Genomic DNA, 17,788 nt, shown 5'->3' on the forward strand with positions numbered 1-17,788 from the left:
TTTATACTCTCGACAATGTTTACTTTCTATATGTGTACTTCAATGTTCATGACAAAGGTAAAGTAGTGTTTTATGTATTATTTGTAGTGCAACATTTAAATGTTGAACAATGTGGAGTGAAGTTTCTTCTCCCTCTCATAAAAGATTCTTTTAAAGTTGCAGATAAATAAACATTTTAATATACTAATCGAGATAATATATGGATAGAAGAAAATAATATGGAGAATATGCCAGGAAGTGAGGTTAGTTTTGTTTTCATTTAAGCTAGAAAAATATGTGATTTATTTCGCAATTTCTATCATATCGAAGTATACGTGAAATATTAATATACTTCGTTATGTGCAGCGGTAGTTTCGTAAATTTTAACTATTTAATCACACATTAATTTATTAATTTTAAACACAGAATCAACAAATGCCTCATCAAATGCCACCTATGATGAGTATGCCTCCAAACAGTAATCATGGAGTTCCTGGAATGGAACTTCCTAAAATGTTACCCAGTTTATTGAGCTTAAAAGTGAGTCCGCCAAGCGAATTACAGAATCAAAATTCATCTGATGATGGTGGACGGGAATCTGACAGTGACTCAATGAAATTACCAGCAGCTTTGGAGCAAGCTCTTGCTTTTAAAACGGAAAGAGCTAAAGAAGTAGGAGCAGACCCTAATGACATAGTTTCCTTAGGAAAATCACCTAATCACGAAACTATAGGGGATGATGTATCTCAGTTAGATGATGTTATACTTGAACCTGAAACAACAACAGAGAAGATGGATGGGAAGGTAACTAAAATCAAAAAGAAGAAGAAGAAGAAAAGGAAGAAGCACATAATGGGGAAAGAAACAGAAAATAAGAAGGACAATATAGAGAATGCGAAACCTAAAGATTTGCCAGAAATTGAGTACATTCAGGAAATTCCGAGCGTTAACGAGTTAGAGCCGATGTATCGTCAGTTTGCGAGAATTTTCGAGGCATTTAAATTGACCGAACCCGAACCTAAGCTTACTGAAGCAGATAAAGGTGAACCAATAGGACAGTACCCACCAGTATCCAATTTACAAACAACTGGAACTGCACCCAGCAAAGTACTGCCACTGGATGATTTTGATGACGATGGAAATCAACAACAACAGCAACAAGGAACTGGAGAAAACGGTGCTCCTCGTCTTTCTAAAAGAAAATTGAAGAGGCTAACACGTTTGAGTGTTGCGGAGTTAAAGCAGCTCGTAGGACGCCCTGATGTAGTGGAAATGCACGATGTTACCGCTAGAGATCCAAAACTTCTTGTACAACTCAAAGCCCATCGTAATACGGTACCTGTACCGAGACATTGGTGTTTTAAGAGGAAATATCTACAGGGGAAACGCGGTATAGAGAAGCATCCATTTGATCTACCAGATTTTATAAAACGCACGGGTATCACAGAAATGAGGGCGAGTCTTCAAGAACGGGACGACACGCGCACATTGAAAGCTAAAATGAGGGAAAGAGCAAGGCCCAAACTTGGTAAAATAGATATCGATTATCAGAAACTGCACGACGCGTTTTTCAAGTGGCAAACGAAACCTCGCATGACCATTCACGGCGATCTATATTACGAAGGCAAAGAATTCGAGACCCGATTGAAAGAAAAAAAACCTGGAGAATTATCAGACGAGCTGCGCACTGCTCTTGGTATGCCAGTGGGACCTAATTGTCACAAGGTACCGCCACCGTGGTTAATCGCTATGCAACGTTATGGACCACCACCGAGTTATCCCAATTTAAAAATACCTGGCTTGAATGCACCGATCCCAGAAGGATGCGCGTTTGGTTATCACGCTGGTGGATGGGGAAAGCCTCCTGTAGATGAAACTGGTAGGCCATTGTATGGAGATGTATTTGGTATATCTCGTACTCCTGGCGGAGACGCTATGGACGAAGAAATAGACAGGGGTATGTGGGGTGAACCTGAGTCAGAATCTTCTGGAGAGGAAGACGAAGACGAAGACGCAGAAGAAGGCGGAGAGGGCGAAGGGGAAGGAAAAGATGGGGATGGAGATGCAAGCGGTTTGGTTACACCCGGCGCGGAAGGCTTGATAACACCAAGTGGAATAACATCGATCCCCGCAGGATTAGAAACTCCAGAAACTATAGAATTAAGAAAGAAGAAAATTGAGAGCGAAATGGAAGGAGGCGATACACCTGCTCTGTATACTGTTTTGCAAGAGCGGCGAACGGAAGGACTTGGAGCAAGCATGATGGGTAGCACGCATGTATACGATATGACTGGTGCAGCAGGAGGTCAAGCACCTCCATCCGTAATCGCTGCACGTCGTGGAGTAAGTGGGACAACCTCTGATGGCAGAACAGAGAAAGACGGTGCAGTGGAATTAGCGTTAGATCCAAGTGAATTGGATCTAGACTCTGAAGCAATGGCGTCACGGTACGAGGAAACTATGCGATCGCGACAAGCTCATTTAAGAAGAGAAGACTTATCAGACATGCTTCAGGATCATGTCCAACGACAAAAAGTGAGTATTAAATATTATATATTTAATATATTAATAACTCCATTGATTACAATAATTTATCTTTACAGAGTAAACGTAAGCGTCAACAAGGTCAAGATTCGAAAACTTCTAAAAAATATAAGGAATTTAAATTTTAAGTATAATAAACAGACACATTACACAAACAAAAATTACTTTAACGAGCCAATACTACATATTCAAGATTTTTTGCATAACGGATCATTGTCATCAAAGTACGATATTATTTCGGATTTCATAGTTTTAAAAAATGTATCGAATTTGGTTTCATACTGTAATGTAATATATATTAAAAATATATATATTAATTCTTAACAAAGATAACAGCTGTGTTTTACTCACTTTGTTGAAAATAATTCATTTTTTACATTCTATACAACATGCGTTTTTTCTAAAATCATTTGAAACTTAAATTTATTCGGAATAAATGTCATCAGTGGGTACGAAAGATAATATAATAACAACAAAAGACATGGAAGGGATATTCCGATTATAAATCTACTGATGGCGCTACCGATATCCAACCAACTTCCTTTTGGAGTAACACTGTATATTAGTGGTAATGATAAACAGTCTCCAAGTAGGAGTACCGCTAAAAAAATATTGGACGATGCGTGTATATGGCTCGCACATCCAATTAGCATTAAAGGTATGCTGATTTTTAATAGTATCAATGAAAACATTAAAAATGGCGAAAACATCGTTACGAAATGACGCGTCCAAGAAGGATCGAACGAACTAATACTTGCCATATTGCCAGTTCCAAAGAAACACAATACTGTGTATAACATCTAGAATGAATAGTTCAGGATGTATCAATATTAAAACATTATTTAAAAAAAATTACATAGTAGAAAAAAAGGATACAAAAATTGCTGCTTTCAGTAATTCTTCCATTGTTAAAAGATTTTTGGTCCTCTCGTAACTTTGACACGAAATTACATCAGATTCTGGCCAACAAGATAGATGTAATACAAGAAATATGAAGAAGACAGGTTCGTAAGATGCTGATAATAAAGCAAGTGGGCAGAAGAGACCCAACATAACCCCTTGCATTCTTTCCTTTAATTTTGTGGAATAAGTACAAATGTGTAATGGCGTCGTGAGTAAAATTGCCCATGATACCCAACTTCGACCATCTATAAATTCTAAATAAGTCGATCCTGTAATGATTAGTCGAAAAATTTCTACTACTTTTCGATACTTCGATTGGACTTTTAGCGCAACTATTATCGTTACGATACATATGCTGAGAAGTCTGAAAGACAAACATTTAAAATTAAATTTACTTTAAAGATTATAATGGTCTAGCATCGATCTAAACTTACACGACATAAATCCGAGGATGTGGTTCTACAATAGGTAATAATGGAAAAACGGCTAGCGATAAAGCTGTCCAAACAAAATTCCAGGTATTTTGTGATGTTCGATTTTTAATAAAAGCCGCGCATAACATTCCTATGCTAAGAGTCGATCTATGCATCAATCCCATGAAAATTGTTATCAGTAACAAAACTATTCCGACGACCTGTATCCAAGGCCGTTTATTATTGTGAATTCTTAATTTTACGGAGTACATAATTATACATCGAACGGCAAGCCAAAAAGAGATTACAGCTAAAGATGTATAACAGGGTAATCTCCAATTTCCGCATTCTGAAACTATTTTATTCGGATAAAGATCAATTACTCTTTTTCGAACGATTGTAAATAATCATGGGACACTGTACCTTCATATATAATAAATATTGTAATTAGTATACATGCAAATGCAATATCTGAAATTAATAAAACGGTGCGATTGATAATAGGTCTCTTAACACCAGCTATTTTAAAAAATAACAGTGTTATCCACCCTAACCACATTGTGGACAAATATATTAAAAACCGCGATCTTTGGTATTGTCGAAAGTACGACAAATATTCTTTAGCTAATTCAATTGTATTAACTGTTTCATTTAATTGCTCTTTTAAGTCCTTTCTTTCAAGGTGATTATTTAATTCAGAAATTTTGTAATCCAGTTCTCTCTCTCTCCCATCTGTAAATCCATTATTCTCGCAAATCATTTCGCGATTTGCTTTTACTTGATACGTTAATTGTTTTAAATTATTTAATAAAGCATTATTTGTGTATTTGAGATCCGTATCGTTTAAATACTGCCACGGTAAAACACCCTGGAAGAATTGTTCACGTGAATATTTACGAAATAAAAATATTCAAGTATACCGATATTATGTCGATATATACTTCGCTATTGCTGGGGATAGAAGCGCCAATTAAAGTAGATATCAGCGGTGTGATATCTACTTGTTCTACATCGCGACGAGAATTGAATGCATTAATTCCCGCACCCCAAACAATTAATGGCGTTTCTGTTTCATCTGTGGAACCACTTCCATGTGATCCCCAATCAGTCATGCCATGATCAGCTGTGAAAATGTATGCGGTAGCATGATCTCCAAAAAAATTCTCTGTCATCTGTACAACTTCCTCTATTTTACGGTCGACATAATTCATGTTATCGACGTATTCTCTGTATTTAAATTTAATTTCAAGCTAATAGAATTATAATTTCATTAAAAACATAAGTCAATATTTATATCAAAAGTCTTAATTGATCATTTTTAATACCTAGAATAAGGCTTTGCAGTATGACCTGTGGTATCACAACCAAGTAGATGAAGAAAGAGAATAACACGATCTACATTCTTCACTTTTTGGGCTTCTTCTCTAAGCCAATTTATGTACTTATCAAATACCCACGAATCTAAACGCCAAATTTGACCCCTCATTATATCGAAGTCTTGCCATTCATGAGGATAGCTGTCCCCATATATATTTCTTTTTGCACCTATTTTTCAAATTAAGTAGAGTTTTAAATCTGCCATCATTTTAATACAAAATATTCTATTAAAAGATTTGTTAGTTATACCTTTTGTAAATATAGGTATAATGTCAGGGCTCCCCCATGCCCATGAAAACTGACTTTGATTGAAAACAGAATCAAAATCTACAGGATTTTCTTTCCATCCTTTAAATATAGCACTAGGATCTTCGTATAATCCTGCACAAATTGCAACAATCCCTGGTCTAGATTCTGTAGGCAATCTTGTATGAGATATACCCCAAACACCTTTATGTGTCATCACATGACTACAATTAAAATTACACCATTGCATTTAAAACCAAATTGTAAACTTGAGTGTTTTCAACAAATAATTCAAATAAGTCTATTACTTAAGAAATTTTGGTGGTGATTCAATAAAAGTTCTGTATCTCAAGCCATCTGCTACAAACAAAACTAATCTTTTTGCTGGTGCACCTTTCAAAAGAGGCACATTTGGCAATTCTTGTATAATGGGAGAATGAAAATTCACGTCAAGTATACCCCACAACAATATTAAATGCATTGTAAAACCCCATATTATAAATGCGTAATTGTTATTTGTGCTTTTGAACATTTTACCAGTCATTGTTTCAGTCAATAAATGTTACTTTAATAATGTATGAAAACTTCAAGTATGCTTCTTCTTTGATCGCGTAACCTGTAAAGATAAGATTTTCACGAACACAAACTATATGATTATCATTACTGTTTCCTTCTTCATTGATTAGATTATTCTACAATTTACGTGAATTTCTTACCTGCTCAGTTATTTTTCGTTGACAAATCAACTAATAAAATTAATTGATAAACCAAGGTTTATCGATACGCATGAAGTATGCTACTGTCAATTCATAGGTATCAATACTAGTGGTTTACAAAATTTTAAAACATAAATTTGTATAATATTTATAAATGTGACAATTTTTTAAAGATAGAATTATATATAAATACATTAGTTTTTATTAAATTAGAGAAAATACAAGTAAATAGAATACATTATAAGATCCTTCGTAGTGTCATTATGGCCGTCTGCTATACTCTGAAGTAATTTCAGAGGTGAGGTAATGGTTTTGAATACAGAATGAAATTAAGTTCTTTTTCGCAATGACATTCAATGCAAAAACAACCATTTATATTAATATTACATTCGTAATATGTCATGTATAAATATGAATAGAATATCAAGCAAATACGATTGATATGTTCATTAGAAATTCATCCATAGTTGTAGCACGTTTCAAATGTATCACGATGTTCATTCACAAACACCATAATTTTTAGGTTTTGACCCAACAGATCGTAATTTTTAAACAGTCGTAAGAAAATACAAAGAGAAGATGGTAGTGGGAGTTTTTCCGGCCCTTAAATTGGGAGTGTTATTCGTTAAACAAATTAGCAAACCTTTAGCAAAGTTTTTGGTTAACCAAGCAAAAAATCATCCTGTATTTAGAACCTATTTTATCATACCTCCTGCGCAATGTAAGTAAAATAAATAATAAAGCTGATACGTTTTAACAATTTTCAAGTTTAATTGTGATGTAATCATCATCAATGTCATTGTTAATAATAGCTATTAAACATTGTTCATATTTGCTCAACTATCTTTGATGTGTGTTATGATTTAATTACAGTTTATCATTGGGCAGAAGTGAAAGCTAAAATGTATATAATGAACCTCGGTAAACCGACGAAAGTTGCCAAACTAAACGAAGCTATGGCAATAGAATTAGGAGCAAATTTGATGGGTGAGGTTATCATATTCAGTGTTGCCGGTGGATGTCTAGTGTTGGAATACAACCGTCAAGTAGCAAAGGAAACAAAGAAAGAAGAAGCTCGTCTTGAACAGATACAAAAGTTTACAAATGACATTGAAAACTTAAATAAAATTACATCCCAACAAGAAACTGAAATTCAGTATCTACTTGAAGCTGTTAAAACATTATCTAAACACACAAAAAATAAATTACCTGCCATGCCAATAGTAACACATACAAATGAACAGGAAGGATCACATAGTACTGATGGAAAACTTGATGCAAATATGAATGTAAAAACAAATGTGGAAACACATGACAAAGAAAATGAAAAACAGTCATTAGTTGAACGTGCCATAATATACTATGAACATGATGTCAAAGCAGATAGAATCAGTTAACTCAAATTTAATTATTTTATTGATGAATGTGATTTGATAGTGTAGATATAATATCGATAATATTATAGGCACCAAATAACAAATAGGTTTATAATGCTGCAATGTATATAAAAAATATTTTCCATAATACATACAGTGCAAGATTTTGTATATAATCAAAAGCACAGTCGCATGTAACAATTTTCGTATGCTATTATATACATGTGTATATAATCTCTTTTTTTAATTGTCAATGACCCTCAAAAGAAGATATAATTTAAGAAAAATTTACTACACACACATGAATGTATTTAAGTTATGTTATTTTCAATAGCAATCCAAACACCTGATTATTTTGTTTACAGATCTGCCAATCTACTTAAATGCATCTCAATTGTATTGTATATAAAAAGTACAAGCATAATGATAATAATAATAATAATAATACTAATATGTACTTGTTTAAATATACATTTAGTAATGCATGTTTTATAGAAAATCTTCCGATTTATTCACTTCCTAATTCAGATTTATTCCTTCTTTTAACATTTTCTGTAACGTATGAATTCGTGATTCCAAATTTTCAAGGTCAAGTTCTAGAACAAACATTTTAATTTTAAAAGTAATATTATTATATTTTGTACTATTTAAAATACTGACTTGAATCCTTTGTTTTGTTATACAGTTTCATATTTCGACAAGGAGATCTACGAATTCTAAGAGATTCCATTGAACTGCCTATAATTATCATAACAACTCAATGTTAGTTTGAAAAATACAGACTTGATTCACGAAAATATAGTAGAAATAATTATACCTGGTGATAAACTAGATCTAGAAGTTTTAATACGACTAGAAATTGAAGAAGATCGACTTCTACTTTGTCTACTGTTTGAACAATTTGATCTTATAGAAGGAGAACGATTATAGCGTTTTAATGCTGGGCTACCATCTCCAGGTTTTCTACCAGCAGACTCAGTGAGCTGTTGTACTTTCAACAACAGAGCTGCATTTTCTGCTTTAAGTTTTTGTATTTGTGTTCTAAAAGATGCACGTTCCTTAGCAACATTGTTCTCTAATGATTTGATAGACCCCAATAAATGTCTCAAACCTTTTCCTAAATGTTAAAAATACTTGAAAAATTGATCTACAAAGAACTGAAATGGTTGTCTATTTCTACCTCCACTGGTAAGTCTTTGATTCTCTTGAACAAGTCTTTGATTTGCAGCTGTGAGTTGCTCAATACGCCTTTGCAGATTTTTGTTTCCTCCAGTGGATTGCAATCTTTCAATTTCAACTTGTAATCTTCTAATGGTAGATTGCAATATCACTGGATCAGGTAAACCACAATATTCGAGTGGTAATGGGTAATGGATTCTTAAGGAGGTTGTTATAGTTGCAAATATTTAATATTTTTCAGAAGAATTTTATTTCCACAAGTTTTGTTACAAGTTGGGAATTATACTTACCTATCAAATTCTACTGTGTATGTTAATATAAGGTATCGACGATTATTTGTTGCGTTACCCAAGCTTGAACACGAATTACGTTCAAGTCTGCGCGCGCGTAGCAATTCTAAATCTTCAAACGTGAGAAGATCCAGGGTAATAGATTCGCTTGTCTGCAATTAACTTTTTTTTTAACTTCGTTTACTTTATTTAAAGATTCATGTTACAAATTGTACTTTTAATAATCCAGATTGTAGCATAGCCACGAACACATCGAAATGTTTGTAATTCCCCGTTTTGTGGGTCAAGTTTTCGATATCTTGAAATAGTAAAATATACATTTAATCAATAACAAATACGGGACAATTCGAACAAATAAAAGCATGAAATGCAAATGATTGGCATAACCGTAAAATGACACGTATGAATTATATGATGAAATGAAAAATTAAAGGACGAACATGCAGCATCGTAAGAGGACCGCCAATTCTCGCCGGTATATTTATCGGTAACAGTCAGCTCCAAATTGCGATGACATTCTTTAAAAGCAGTAACTTTTATCTTCACAACGTACTCTTTGCCACTTTTGAAAGCATAAGTTGTCACCAAAGACGGACCAACTTCGTTCATACTTGGGAGGGAACATTAATGCAACGATGAAGTGTCGCGAGAAGGCTTCAAAGAGAACTCTCTGATTTGAGACTATAATAAATCAACTTAATCAGCGCACTTGTTGGAATTTCACATCGATTTACACAGAACTGATACATCTTCAAACGCGAAACGCGAGCACGTAATCGTCGCGAAATAGCAGCGCGGTTGAAGACAAGTTGATGCGTAGCTGTCAATGACATCACGATGTGGCATTAGTCGAAGAATGAGACTGATTTGTTCCGCGATAAGTAGTTAAATTGCAAATATGTGGTCCTTTTTTTCGAGAGACCCTACCAAAGATTTTCCCTACGAAATCGGCGAACCAGTTCTTGGTTTGGAGGACAAGAGTGTCTGGACGTTGCACAGGGCGAAGAAAAAGGTATCATAACCTGACGCGGTAAAATCTTAAATCTGAAACTCTTTGCTATGGATATTCATTCAAATTTTGTTAATATTAAATATCTAATTTCTATTAAAATTGAAATATACATACATAAGATTCTTTTGATCCTTGTTCCTTGCGATGGTGTTTCCTAATTATTTTCATTTTTATCACTTGCAATACTTTTACACAGGGTTCCACAGGAGGGGAAGACGTTTCTGTGTTTGTCTTCGAATTTAAAAATGGCAATGAACATCTCTTGGACATAGTTCGCTCAGCAGTGAAAAGATTGAAGACGCTCAGGCATCCGAGTATACTCACATATCTTGACAGTCTTGAGGTATGATTAGAGTATATTATGAACAATATGGTTAACAACAGAAATTTTGAATATATCTCGTGATTTCAGACTGATAAAATGATTTATTTAGCAACAGAACGTGTAGAGCCTTTGTATAATCGATTGACAAAAAAATCTGAAACTGGTAAGGAGCCCAAAAAGGAGTTATATTTTTCTTGGGGAATATTTCAAATCACGGTATGTACCAAAGCAGAGAAAATAATATCAGTCTTCATAGAACATATATCATGTGAAATATATTTCAACAGAGAGCATTAAATTTTTTAAATAATGATGGTAATCTAAGACATAACAATGTCAATTTATGGACAGTATTTGTGAATGAAGAAAGTGGAGAATGGAAACTTGGTGGAGTTGAATATATGACAGCAGTAGACGCTGTTTACAATACATTGCCAGCAACATTCCAAGCATATCATCCTCCAGATGCCAAGGAAAATGTTAAGCCAGCTACTAAATGGTAAAAAAATTTCTGATAGAAAGGAAAGAATTGCATGTGTATGCCTGTGTATAATCCTTACTGTATATGTAAAATGTACATCATCTTTATTTTAGAATACATGTTATTGAAAATATAATTTCAAGAGATAAATAACTATATTATTTTTGTTCATAGCTGTAGCTTACTTAAGATCTAAAGCATTAACAAAGTAATTAAAATAGATTCTCTTGCTTGGTAAATAGTAAGAAATAGTTAACTTATTTGCAAACTTACATTACCATATCAGCTTTTCTATATGTAAACATTTAGGTTTATTGTTAACGCTATGAAACTGATGAATAAATAAAAAACAGCTCAGTTGACGTTTGGGGACTCGGATGCCTGATCTGGGAGACATATAACGGTCCGCTAAGTTCGAGTACGCAACTTAAAACTGTTGACAAAGTATGTTTTTCGTTGTAATTAAGATCGATATTACACTTAAAGTGATCTATAAATTCGATCGTCATTTTTCAGATTCCAAAACAATTACAAGTAGTGTATCGAGAGTTGACTAGTGGAAATGCGGAGGGAAGACCAAATCCTGCCGATGTGATAGCGCGTTGTCGTAGTAATGGAGGATTTTTCAAAAACGAACTCGTCGATGCACTTTTATTTTTAGAAGAAATTCAAATGAAAGAGAGAGGGGAAAAGGGTCGATTTTTCTCGCAGTTAGCTGGTCACTTAGAATCGTTTCCAGAAGGTGTCGGCAGATATAAAATTTTACCGCAATTATTGGCTGCTTTCGAGTTTGGCGATGCTGGAAGTGCGGTACTACCGCCTCTGTTACAGCTTGGACGCCAATTACCCGATGCCGAATATCAACGTAGAGTTGTGCCATGCGTAGTGAAATTATTCGCGTCGAATGATAGAGCGACAAGACTACGTTTACTGCAGCAATTAGATCGATTTGTCGATCATTTGCAGCCAGCAACGGTTAACGAAGCTATCTTTCCGCAGGTTATTGGGATTATTATTTCTTTTTTATCGTATCAAAGAAGCCATGTTTGAATTTTTTGTTATTACTTATTACAGGTAGCAAGAGGTTTTCTAGATACAAACCCTGCAATTAGAGAACAAACAATAAAATCTGTTGTACATTTAGCGCCAAAGTTAGATTATAATAATCTTAATGTAGAAACATTAAGGTATTTTGCTAAACTTCAGTCGAAAGACGAACACGGCGGTATACGAACTAATACTACAGTTTGTTTAGGAAAAATTGCTCAACACCTTCATCCTCAAATCAGACAAAAAGTATTTGAAATTTCACGCACAGCTTACGAAGTAACTCGTAATAAATTGGCGCTAAAATAACATGCAATTGTAGGTATTAATCGGGGCGTTTATTCGAGGTACGCGGGATATGTTTCCACCAGCTAGAACGGCGAGCATCTTAGCATTAGCTGCAACACAGCAATACTTTTTACTACAAGAAGTTGCTAATCGTATTTTACCAGCTTTGTGTCCACTTACTACGGATATAGACAAAGGTGTAAGAGATAACGCGTTTCGAACTATACGAGGATTTTTATCGAAACTTGAAAGAGTATCGGAAGATCCTGGGCTGCGCGAATCCATGGGTATTTATATAAAGCACTTCTTTGAAATTATTAATACGTAATTAAATTCGAACGACTTTATTTCAGAGGCAGATGTAAATACAGCAACGCCAAGTCTTAGTAACGCAGCCGCAACATGGGCTGGTTGGGCTGTAACAGCAGTTACTGCTAAATTTTATCGCAGTCAATCGGATACACCTAAATCATCGAATCCTCATGGTGGATCAAGAATTTTATTAAATAAACCTGCTTCTCTAGGTATTTATAGGTTATAGTATTTTTTTATTTCGCCCAATGTTAAATATGTTTACTATTAATACATAATTGAATTACAGAACAAGCTAGCAGTTCACAAAGCAGCGCTAGTACTACTGCTACGACGAGTAGCGCTACGAGTATGACATCGCTAGATCACGATCACGAACATGATTTACAGAATGCTACAAATCCGAGCTCAGATTGTGATTGGGATTGTTGGGATGCTGATAATTGGGGTGATATGGAACAGCAACCATCTAGCACCTCAACACTCGGAACGAGCAACGTTTCACCATCTCCGCATTCTCACAAGGACAACGACCAATGGACAAGTTTGGAGGAAGAGCCTGTTTGTATTTGTTAATATTTTAAATGCCATCATTTTTTTCGTTTTAAAAAGAAATGAAACTTGAACGTTACTTTTAGGAGGAAGAAGCGGCGCAAAGTATAGAAGATAAAAATGAATCTTCCGAGGTAGGTTGGGAGGACTCAGAGTTTCAACCTCTAGATGATTTTCAACCTTTAGAACAATCAGGTATGTTTATATCGCCATGGGGAAATTCTATTGTTTAATAATGTTTATTTAATCAAAATTCATTCTATAGGGAATATTGAACCTACCGGTGCGCTTAGCGGTAATAATAAATTGGAAGAAGTCAGAAGAAAACAAGAGGAACGCAAATTAGCAAGACAAAGACAAATGGAAGCGAAGAGAGCGGTGAAATTACGAATGAATACTATTGCTAAAAAGCTCTAATTTAAATGCCATAATTAAAGAACTTCACTGCTGTATTTGAAAAAAAGAATTTTAATAACTAATTAAAATATGATGAATGCGAAACAAGTATCGTTTTTCTATTAATTGTAGAAAATTGATTTTATATTGTTTTTCCAATGTCGTTTATTACATTATACATGCTTAGAAAATATTATACTCGTGATCGGTAAAATATAAACGCATATTATTATTTCCACAACTTGCATAGCCCATAGCATACTGTTTCATTTGTAATATTTGTTTAAAAAAATATACACAGATACTTTTCATATAAAATTGTATTTTACTTATAGGAGTTTAAAATAAAACTTTTAATTAATCCCGTGAATTTATATAAAACTGATTAAAGTTTTATTATTTATTTTTTTGGAAACTGGAGTATGCAAGTAATCTATTTTATAAAATTTTGAAATAATATTTTCAATGTCATAAATGAGATTGTTCTGTAGTATTTTCATTGGGGAATCTCATATTGAGATAATTAGCATTGCTTGGTTCACGTTTAAAATCTAAACTTTCATAAAATGGTATAAGGTGATCTTTACAGTCCAATGATAATTTATAACACCGCAAATAACGTGCTAATTGCAATATAACTTTTATTACTAATTTTCCTAAATGCTTACCCCGATATTTATTATTTACCACTACGTCTTCTAAACGTCCCCTCTGTAATAGATTTCTCATATTAATTATTTATAATTTGTATTTTATATAAGAATGTTAATAAAAAGATCAAACATACGAGAGCACAGTTGTGAATAAACTTCTGTTCAACAACTAATGTTGCAGTTGCTATTATTTTTCCAATGCTTATATCCTCTATCACAATGATATAATAGCTACCTGTACTTTTCATCATATGAAAACGGCCTGTGTAATTTAATAATAATATAAAATATATTTTTATTATAGTGTAGTTAATACTTTCTTTAAAATTTATTTTTAGAGGACTCACTTAGAAATTGTTCTTTACTAACATTTCCAACTTCAGTTAACTGAGACAATAGCTGTAAAAAACCTATTAAACAGACACAATAAAATTAACAAATAATATCCATTATAAGCAACAAAACTTCTTCTTGCATTTGCTTTACCTCTATCATAATCATCAGATTTTAAAGGCCTAATTAATAAACCCTCAATCTGTGACAAGGATAATCGCTCCAATATACTTGCATTAAATAATTCAGTTTCTGTATCTCCAACATTGTTTCCCTGGTAAAATATCGTAGATGAAGGTTAGACAAACTACCATATGATTTTAAAACTAAATGTAGCAACAAATTTGTAAACTTTGTTAACTCGAAATATTACGAATTTGATAACATATTGCCTTAATAAAATTGAAATTATTCTTTTTATTGTACATCGTTGGTTGAACAATTTAAAATGTTTAAAATTTAAGTTTAAATAGGAAGGATTTACAACCTCTATAGAACTCATGGCAATTACAGGCACAATATTTCGTACTTAGAAAATTCTTTCAGTAAAATTCTTTGATATTTCGCACACGTTCACTATAACTCGTTTCATATACACAGAAATCTTTGTGAATATTTTAAATGATTTGTTTGTGTGGCAAGGTGGACTGAAGGTGACACTTTCACGTAATTGCCGCGAGCTACGTTTACACTTTTATCTTTTATTGCTAAAGGACTAATCTGATAAAGTTGACAGAAGCTTTGTTCTTTTCAAAAACGTGAACAGGTAGTGATATATAGAGAGAGTTCCACCTGTCCGAAAAGTTAATCGGTGTTTTCTTATACAACGAATTTCATTTCGAAGAAATTTGCGAAGATCATGTTCGATGTTTGCAACCTTACTAATTGATTGATAGCTGTGCTATTTATCACTTAAGTTTAACAAGTTACATTTTCGTATTTAAACAAATACATATAATATATATTTTGGAAAATAGCTTACTGTAATCACGTGGCTGCATTTAAATTTTTTGTTATGCTTGAACTTTGGTTTTAAATAAAAAGTTAATATAGTTTAATGCAATAACAATTACGTAAAAAAAAGGGATGGCTAATATTGTATTCCAAAAAGAGGCGGTTCTTACATTTCATAACAAAGAGTAATCTTAATATATGGCTTATAAAATTTGTAATTCCCGCGCCATTAATGTTCTAGCACTAGTGACGCCATCGGTGCTAAAGCGCCCAAGTTTGAAGTAAAAATAGTTTTTACAGTTTTTCTATTAATTACATTTTATTTTACGCAAATAAGCTAGATACATACATAAGTAATTTAATAAAATGAAATATTATATCATTACAAAGCAAATAATCGAATTAATTATGCATTTATAATAAAATAAATAATAATTTATTTGTGGCAACATCTAGCAGGTACAGTGGGAACTATTTTCACTACAAGCTTGGGCGTTTTACCATCGATAGCGCCACTACTAATAAAACCCGCTCACTGAGCGGCGTAGTGAGCAGCAACATTTCCGAATCCACTTAATTCCTTCGTACTTTATATTTAACATAAGTCCATGTCTAATTTCTACTGTAAACTCGATTCATTCGAAAAGTTTTAGAGAATTCTTGAGAATATATCAAGTATGTAGGTTTCCAAAAAACCGTCCAACTTTTAACCAATAAAATGGCTGTATTTTAGGCCACTATCGTGGACAACTACTATTCGATATATTTTAGTAGGTTGCTGATTATATAATATTGTTCCGTGGTTGTCGATTGTGCAGCTCTTTGGACTTATTTGTAATAATTCTTAATTGTTCCTCGTTTTTCTAAAAGAAAAAGGTATCATTTCTAATATCAACTTCAATTGATATTGTGTTTCAAAGCTTTCATTATTATAATTATGTCTCGGTGGTTAACCCAATTATCTAATACAAATTTAAAGCAAGGTAACAAAAGTAATGTAGAAATCAGTATAATTCTAGTACGTTCATTTACGTAGTTAGAATGTAATATTGTTTAATTACATTCCTTATAAAAAGTACTGGTACCACTTTTTCGTTTTGCACACGTTTAAGGAAAATGCTGCCTACTGTTAAGACAAATATCACACCTGTTCATTAATGCACAACCCTACATTGTCTCTATATTACTAAATGCACTGTGTAACAGCTATATTTTTAAAAGATTAATAACTTTAATAACATTTTCTGTATGCATGCAAATGATATGCCACAATATAAGAAGAGGACACTTTGAATAATAAAACTAATCATTAAATCTTTTTTAGCCATGTCTTCAGAAGGTAGAAGACCCATGAAATATCCATATACTCTAAGTGCAAAAGTAGCACAATTTCCATTTAAAATGTATTTCACCAGCCCAAAAAGTTGGGTATTTAAATGGTGGCTTATCAGCATAATAGCAACTGCACCACTTTTCTATAAGATACAAAGACTCAGTAAGTATAATGAATTTATAAAATTAGTTAAGATTATCTTATCCATTGCAAGTCTAGTTATTAATATTTTTTGTCTTGCATTTCAGCTTATTCTCCAGAGAATGTGAAAGTATGGGATGAGATACACAAAAAAGAATTTTCGTCAATGGGTCATCATCATTGAGCTATACAGGAAAATACTTTAGTATAATGTGTAAGAAAAATTCATGTATGAAGTAAATATATAAGCATCTTCAAGATAATATTTAAATTAGTAAATTTTAAAAAGACCTTTATACCTAATTAATTTGTTTAACATTATTTTATGAACAAATTCTAATTGAATATCTATTTTAAAAGTTTATTATCAAATTAATTGTATAAAACGTACATGAATACAAAGAATTGTTCCTACAACTGCTGTACAGTATAAAGAATAATGATAATTTGTACCATAGATTTTGCATAGGGCCAGCCTGAGATTTTCAATGTCCTTAAATTAGGTTGATTTTTTCAAACAAATGTAAGTACCACTAATTTGTTAATAATTTAGCAAAATCAAAAACAAGAATGATTAAATTATAAAATGTATAATTCCCAATATATAACAATGTAGTTGATTCTTGGAAATATCTGCTTGTTTAAATATAAATACAAGTATAGATATAATAATTGTACTTGTTGTTATATATTAATTAAAGTATCCTATGAATATTTTTTTTTTCGAGCTTGCACTAAAAAACAAGTTATTCGTGTTTATTATGTATGTACTAATCTTCAAGTTGTCAGTCATATTACATTATCGCACTTTGAACGATTTATACATACTGTAGAAGGCAGGGAAAGAATAAAACGTTAATGTAAACGTGGACTTCGAATAAGAGCTGAAAATCTAAAATACATCTAGGAAAATCCTTGAAATGTTTGCGTAATGAAAA

At 32.9% G+C, this 17,788-nt stretch overlaps 7 protein-coding genes across 14 annotated transcripts; 4 read left to right on the plus strand and 3 right to left on the minus strand.

Moving 5' to 3' along the window:
- Positions 1–6: 6 nt before the first annotated feature.
- Positions 7–2,856, plus strand: LOC128894369 (splicing factor 3B subunit 2). Its single transcript, XM_054156056.1, has 4 exons — positions 7–57; positions 157–242; positions 406–2,514; positions 2,583–2,856. The coding sequence occupies exons 2-4, from the start codon at positions 219–221 to the stop codon at positions 2,649–2,651; spliced, it is 2,202 nt and encodes a 733-aa protein (XP_054012031.1). The 5' UTR covers positions 7–57; positions 157–218; the 3' UTR covers positions 2,652–2,856.
- Positions 2,857–2,895: 39 nt separating this feature from the next.
- Positions 2,896–6,318, minus strand: LOC128894367 (GPI ethanolamine phosphate transferase 1). 6 transcript variants are annotated; one of them, XM_054156048.1, is made up of 9 exons: positions 6,179–6,318; positions 5,771–6,078; positions 5,466–5,686; positions 5,165–5,384; positions 4,781–5,066; positions 4,263–4,707; positions 3,861–4,194; positions 3,400–3,790; positions 2,896–3,323 (listed from the first exon to the last, which is right to left on the minus strand). In XM_054156048.1, exons 2-9 carry the CDS (start codon positions 6,004–6,006, stop codon positions 2,904–2,906), a joined length of 2,553 nt encoding a protein of 850 aa, XP_054012023.1. In that variant the 5' UTR covers positions 6,007–6,078; positions 6,179–6,318; the 3' UTR covers positions 2,896–2,903. The 6 variants fall into 6 exon arrangements, with proteins under 6 accessions (XP_054012023.1, XP_054012025.1, XP_054012027.1 ...); XM_054156050.1 differs by having other exon boundaries at positions 5,771–6,108; positions 6,179–6,284; XM_054156051.1 differs by having other exon boundaries at positions 3,231–3,790.
- A 22-nt stretch (positions 6,319–6,340) lies between these two features.
- On the plus strand, positions 6,341–8,039 carry LOC128894370 (optic atrophy 3 protein homolog). Of its 2 annotated transcripts, none has more exons than XM_054156058.1 (3): positions 6,341–6,481; positions 6,702–6,899; positions 7,052–8,039. In XM_054156058.1, the coding sequence occupies exons 2-3, from the start codon at positions 6,758–6,760 to the stop codon at positions 7,573–7,575; spliced, it is 666 nt and encodes a 221-aa protein (XP_054012033.1). In that variant the 5' UTR covers positions 6,341–6,481; positions 6,702–6,757; the 3' UTR covers positions 7,576–8,039. The 2 variants fall into 2 exon arrangements, with proteins under 2 accessions (XP_054012033.1, XP_054012032.1); XM_054156057.1 differs by having other exon boundaries at positions 6,342–6,476.
- LOC128894373 (centrosomal protein CCDC61-like) lies at positions 8,019–9,632 on the minus strand. Its single transcript, XM_054156060.1, has 7 exons — positions 9,464–9,632; positions 9,239–9,321; positions 9,024–9,175; positions 8,735–8,931; positions 8,372–8,671; positions 8,215–8,292; positions 8,019–8,150 (listed from the first exon to the last, which is right to left on the minus strand). Exons 1-7 carry the CDS (start codon positions 9,630–9,632, stop codon positions 8,074–8,076), a joined length of 1,056 nt encoding a protein of 351 aa, XP_054012035.1. The 3' UTR covers positions 8,019–8,073.
- On the plus strand, positions 9,007–13,544 carry LOC128894368 (N-terminal kinase-like protein). Its single transcript, XM_054156055.1, has 12 exons — positions 9,007–10,035; positions 10,232–10,378; positions 10,448–10,576; positions 10,648–10,859; positions 11,195–11,285; positions 11,358–11,840; positions 11,916–12,137; positions 12,211–12,463; positions 12,530–12,700; positions 12,778–13,049; positions 13,127–13,235; positions 13,306–13,544. Exons 1-12 carry the CDS (start codon positions 9,922–9,924, stop codon positions 13,455–13,457), a joined length of 2,355 nt encoding a protein of 784 aa, XP_054012030.1. The 5' UTR covers positions 9,007–9,921; the 3' UTR covers positions 13,458–13,544.
- A 32-nt stretch (positions 13,545–13,576) lies between these two features.
- Positions 13,577–15,206, minus strand: LOC128894372 (probable glucosamine 6-phosphate N-acetyltransferase). The gene is made up of 5 exons (XM_054156059.1): positions 14,910–15,206; positions 14,576–14,696; positions 14,437–14,499; positions 14,224–14,351; positions 13,577–14,147 (listed from the first exon to the last, which is right to left on the minus strand). Exons 1-5 carry the CDS (start codon positions 14,922–14,924, stop codon positions 13,905–13,907), a joined length of 570 nt encoding a protein of 189 aa, XP_054012034.1. The 5' UTR covers positions 14,925–15,206; the 3' UTR covers positions 13,577–13,904.
- An 885-nt stretch (positions 15,207–16,091) lies between these two features.
- Positions 16,092–17,113, plus strand: LOC128894338 (uncharacterized). 2 transcript variants are annotated; one of them, XM_054155994.1, is made up of 3 exons: positions 16,092–16,252; positions 16,701–16,871; positions 16,958–17,113. In XM_054155994.1, exons 2-3 carry the CDS (start codon positions 16,703–16,705, stop codon positions 17,032–17,034), a joined length of 246 nt encoding a protein of 81 aa, XP_054011969.1. In that variant the 5' UTR covers positions 16,092–16,252; positions 16,701–16,702; the 3' UTR covers positions 17,035–17,113. The 2 variants fall into 2 exon arrangements, with proteins under 2 accessions (XP_054011969.1, XP_054011968.1); XM_054155993.1 differs by having other exon boundaries at positions 16,203–16,359.
- Positions 17,114–17,788: the final 675 nt, after the last annotated feature.

Source organism: Hylaeus anthracinus, unplaced genomic scaffold (assembly GCF_026225885.1).
Source record: "Hylaeus anthracinus isolate JK02 unplaced genomic scaffold, UHH_iyHylAnth1.0_haploid 3, whole genome shotgun sequence".
NCBI lineage: Eukaryota > Metazoa > Arthropoda > Insecta > Hymenoptera > Colletidae > Hylaeus > Hylaeus anthracinus.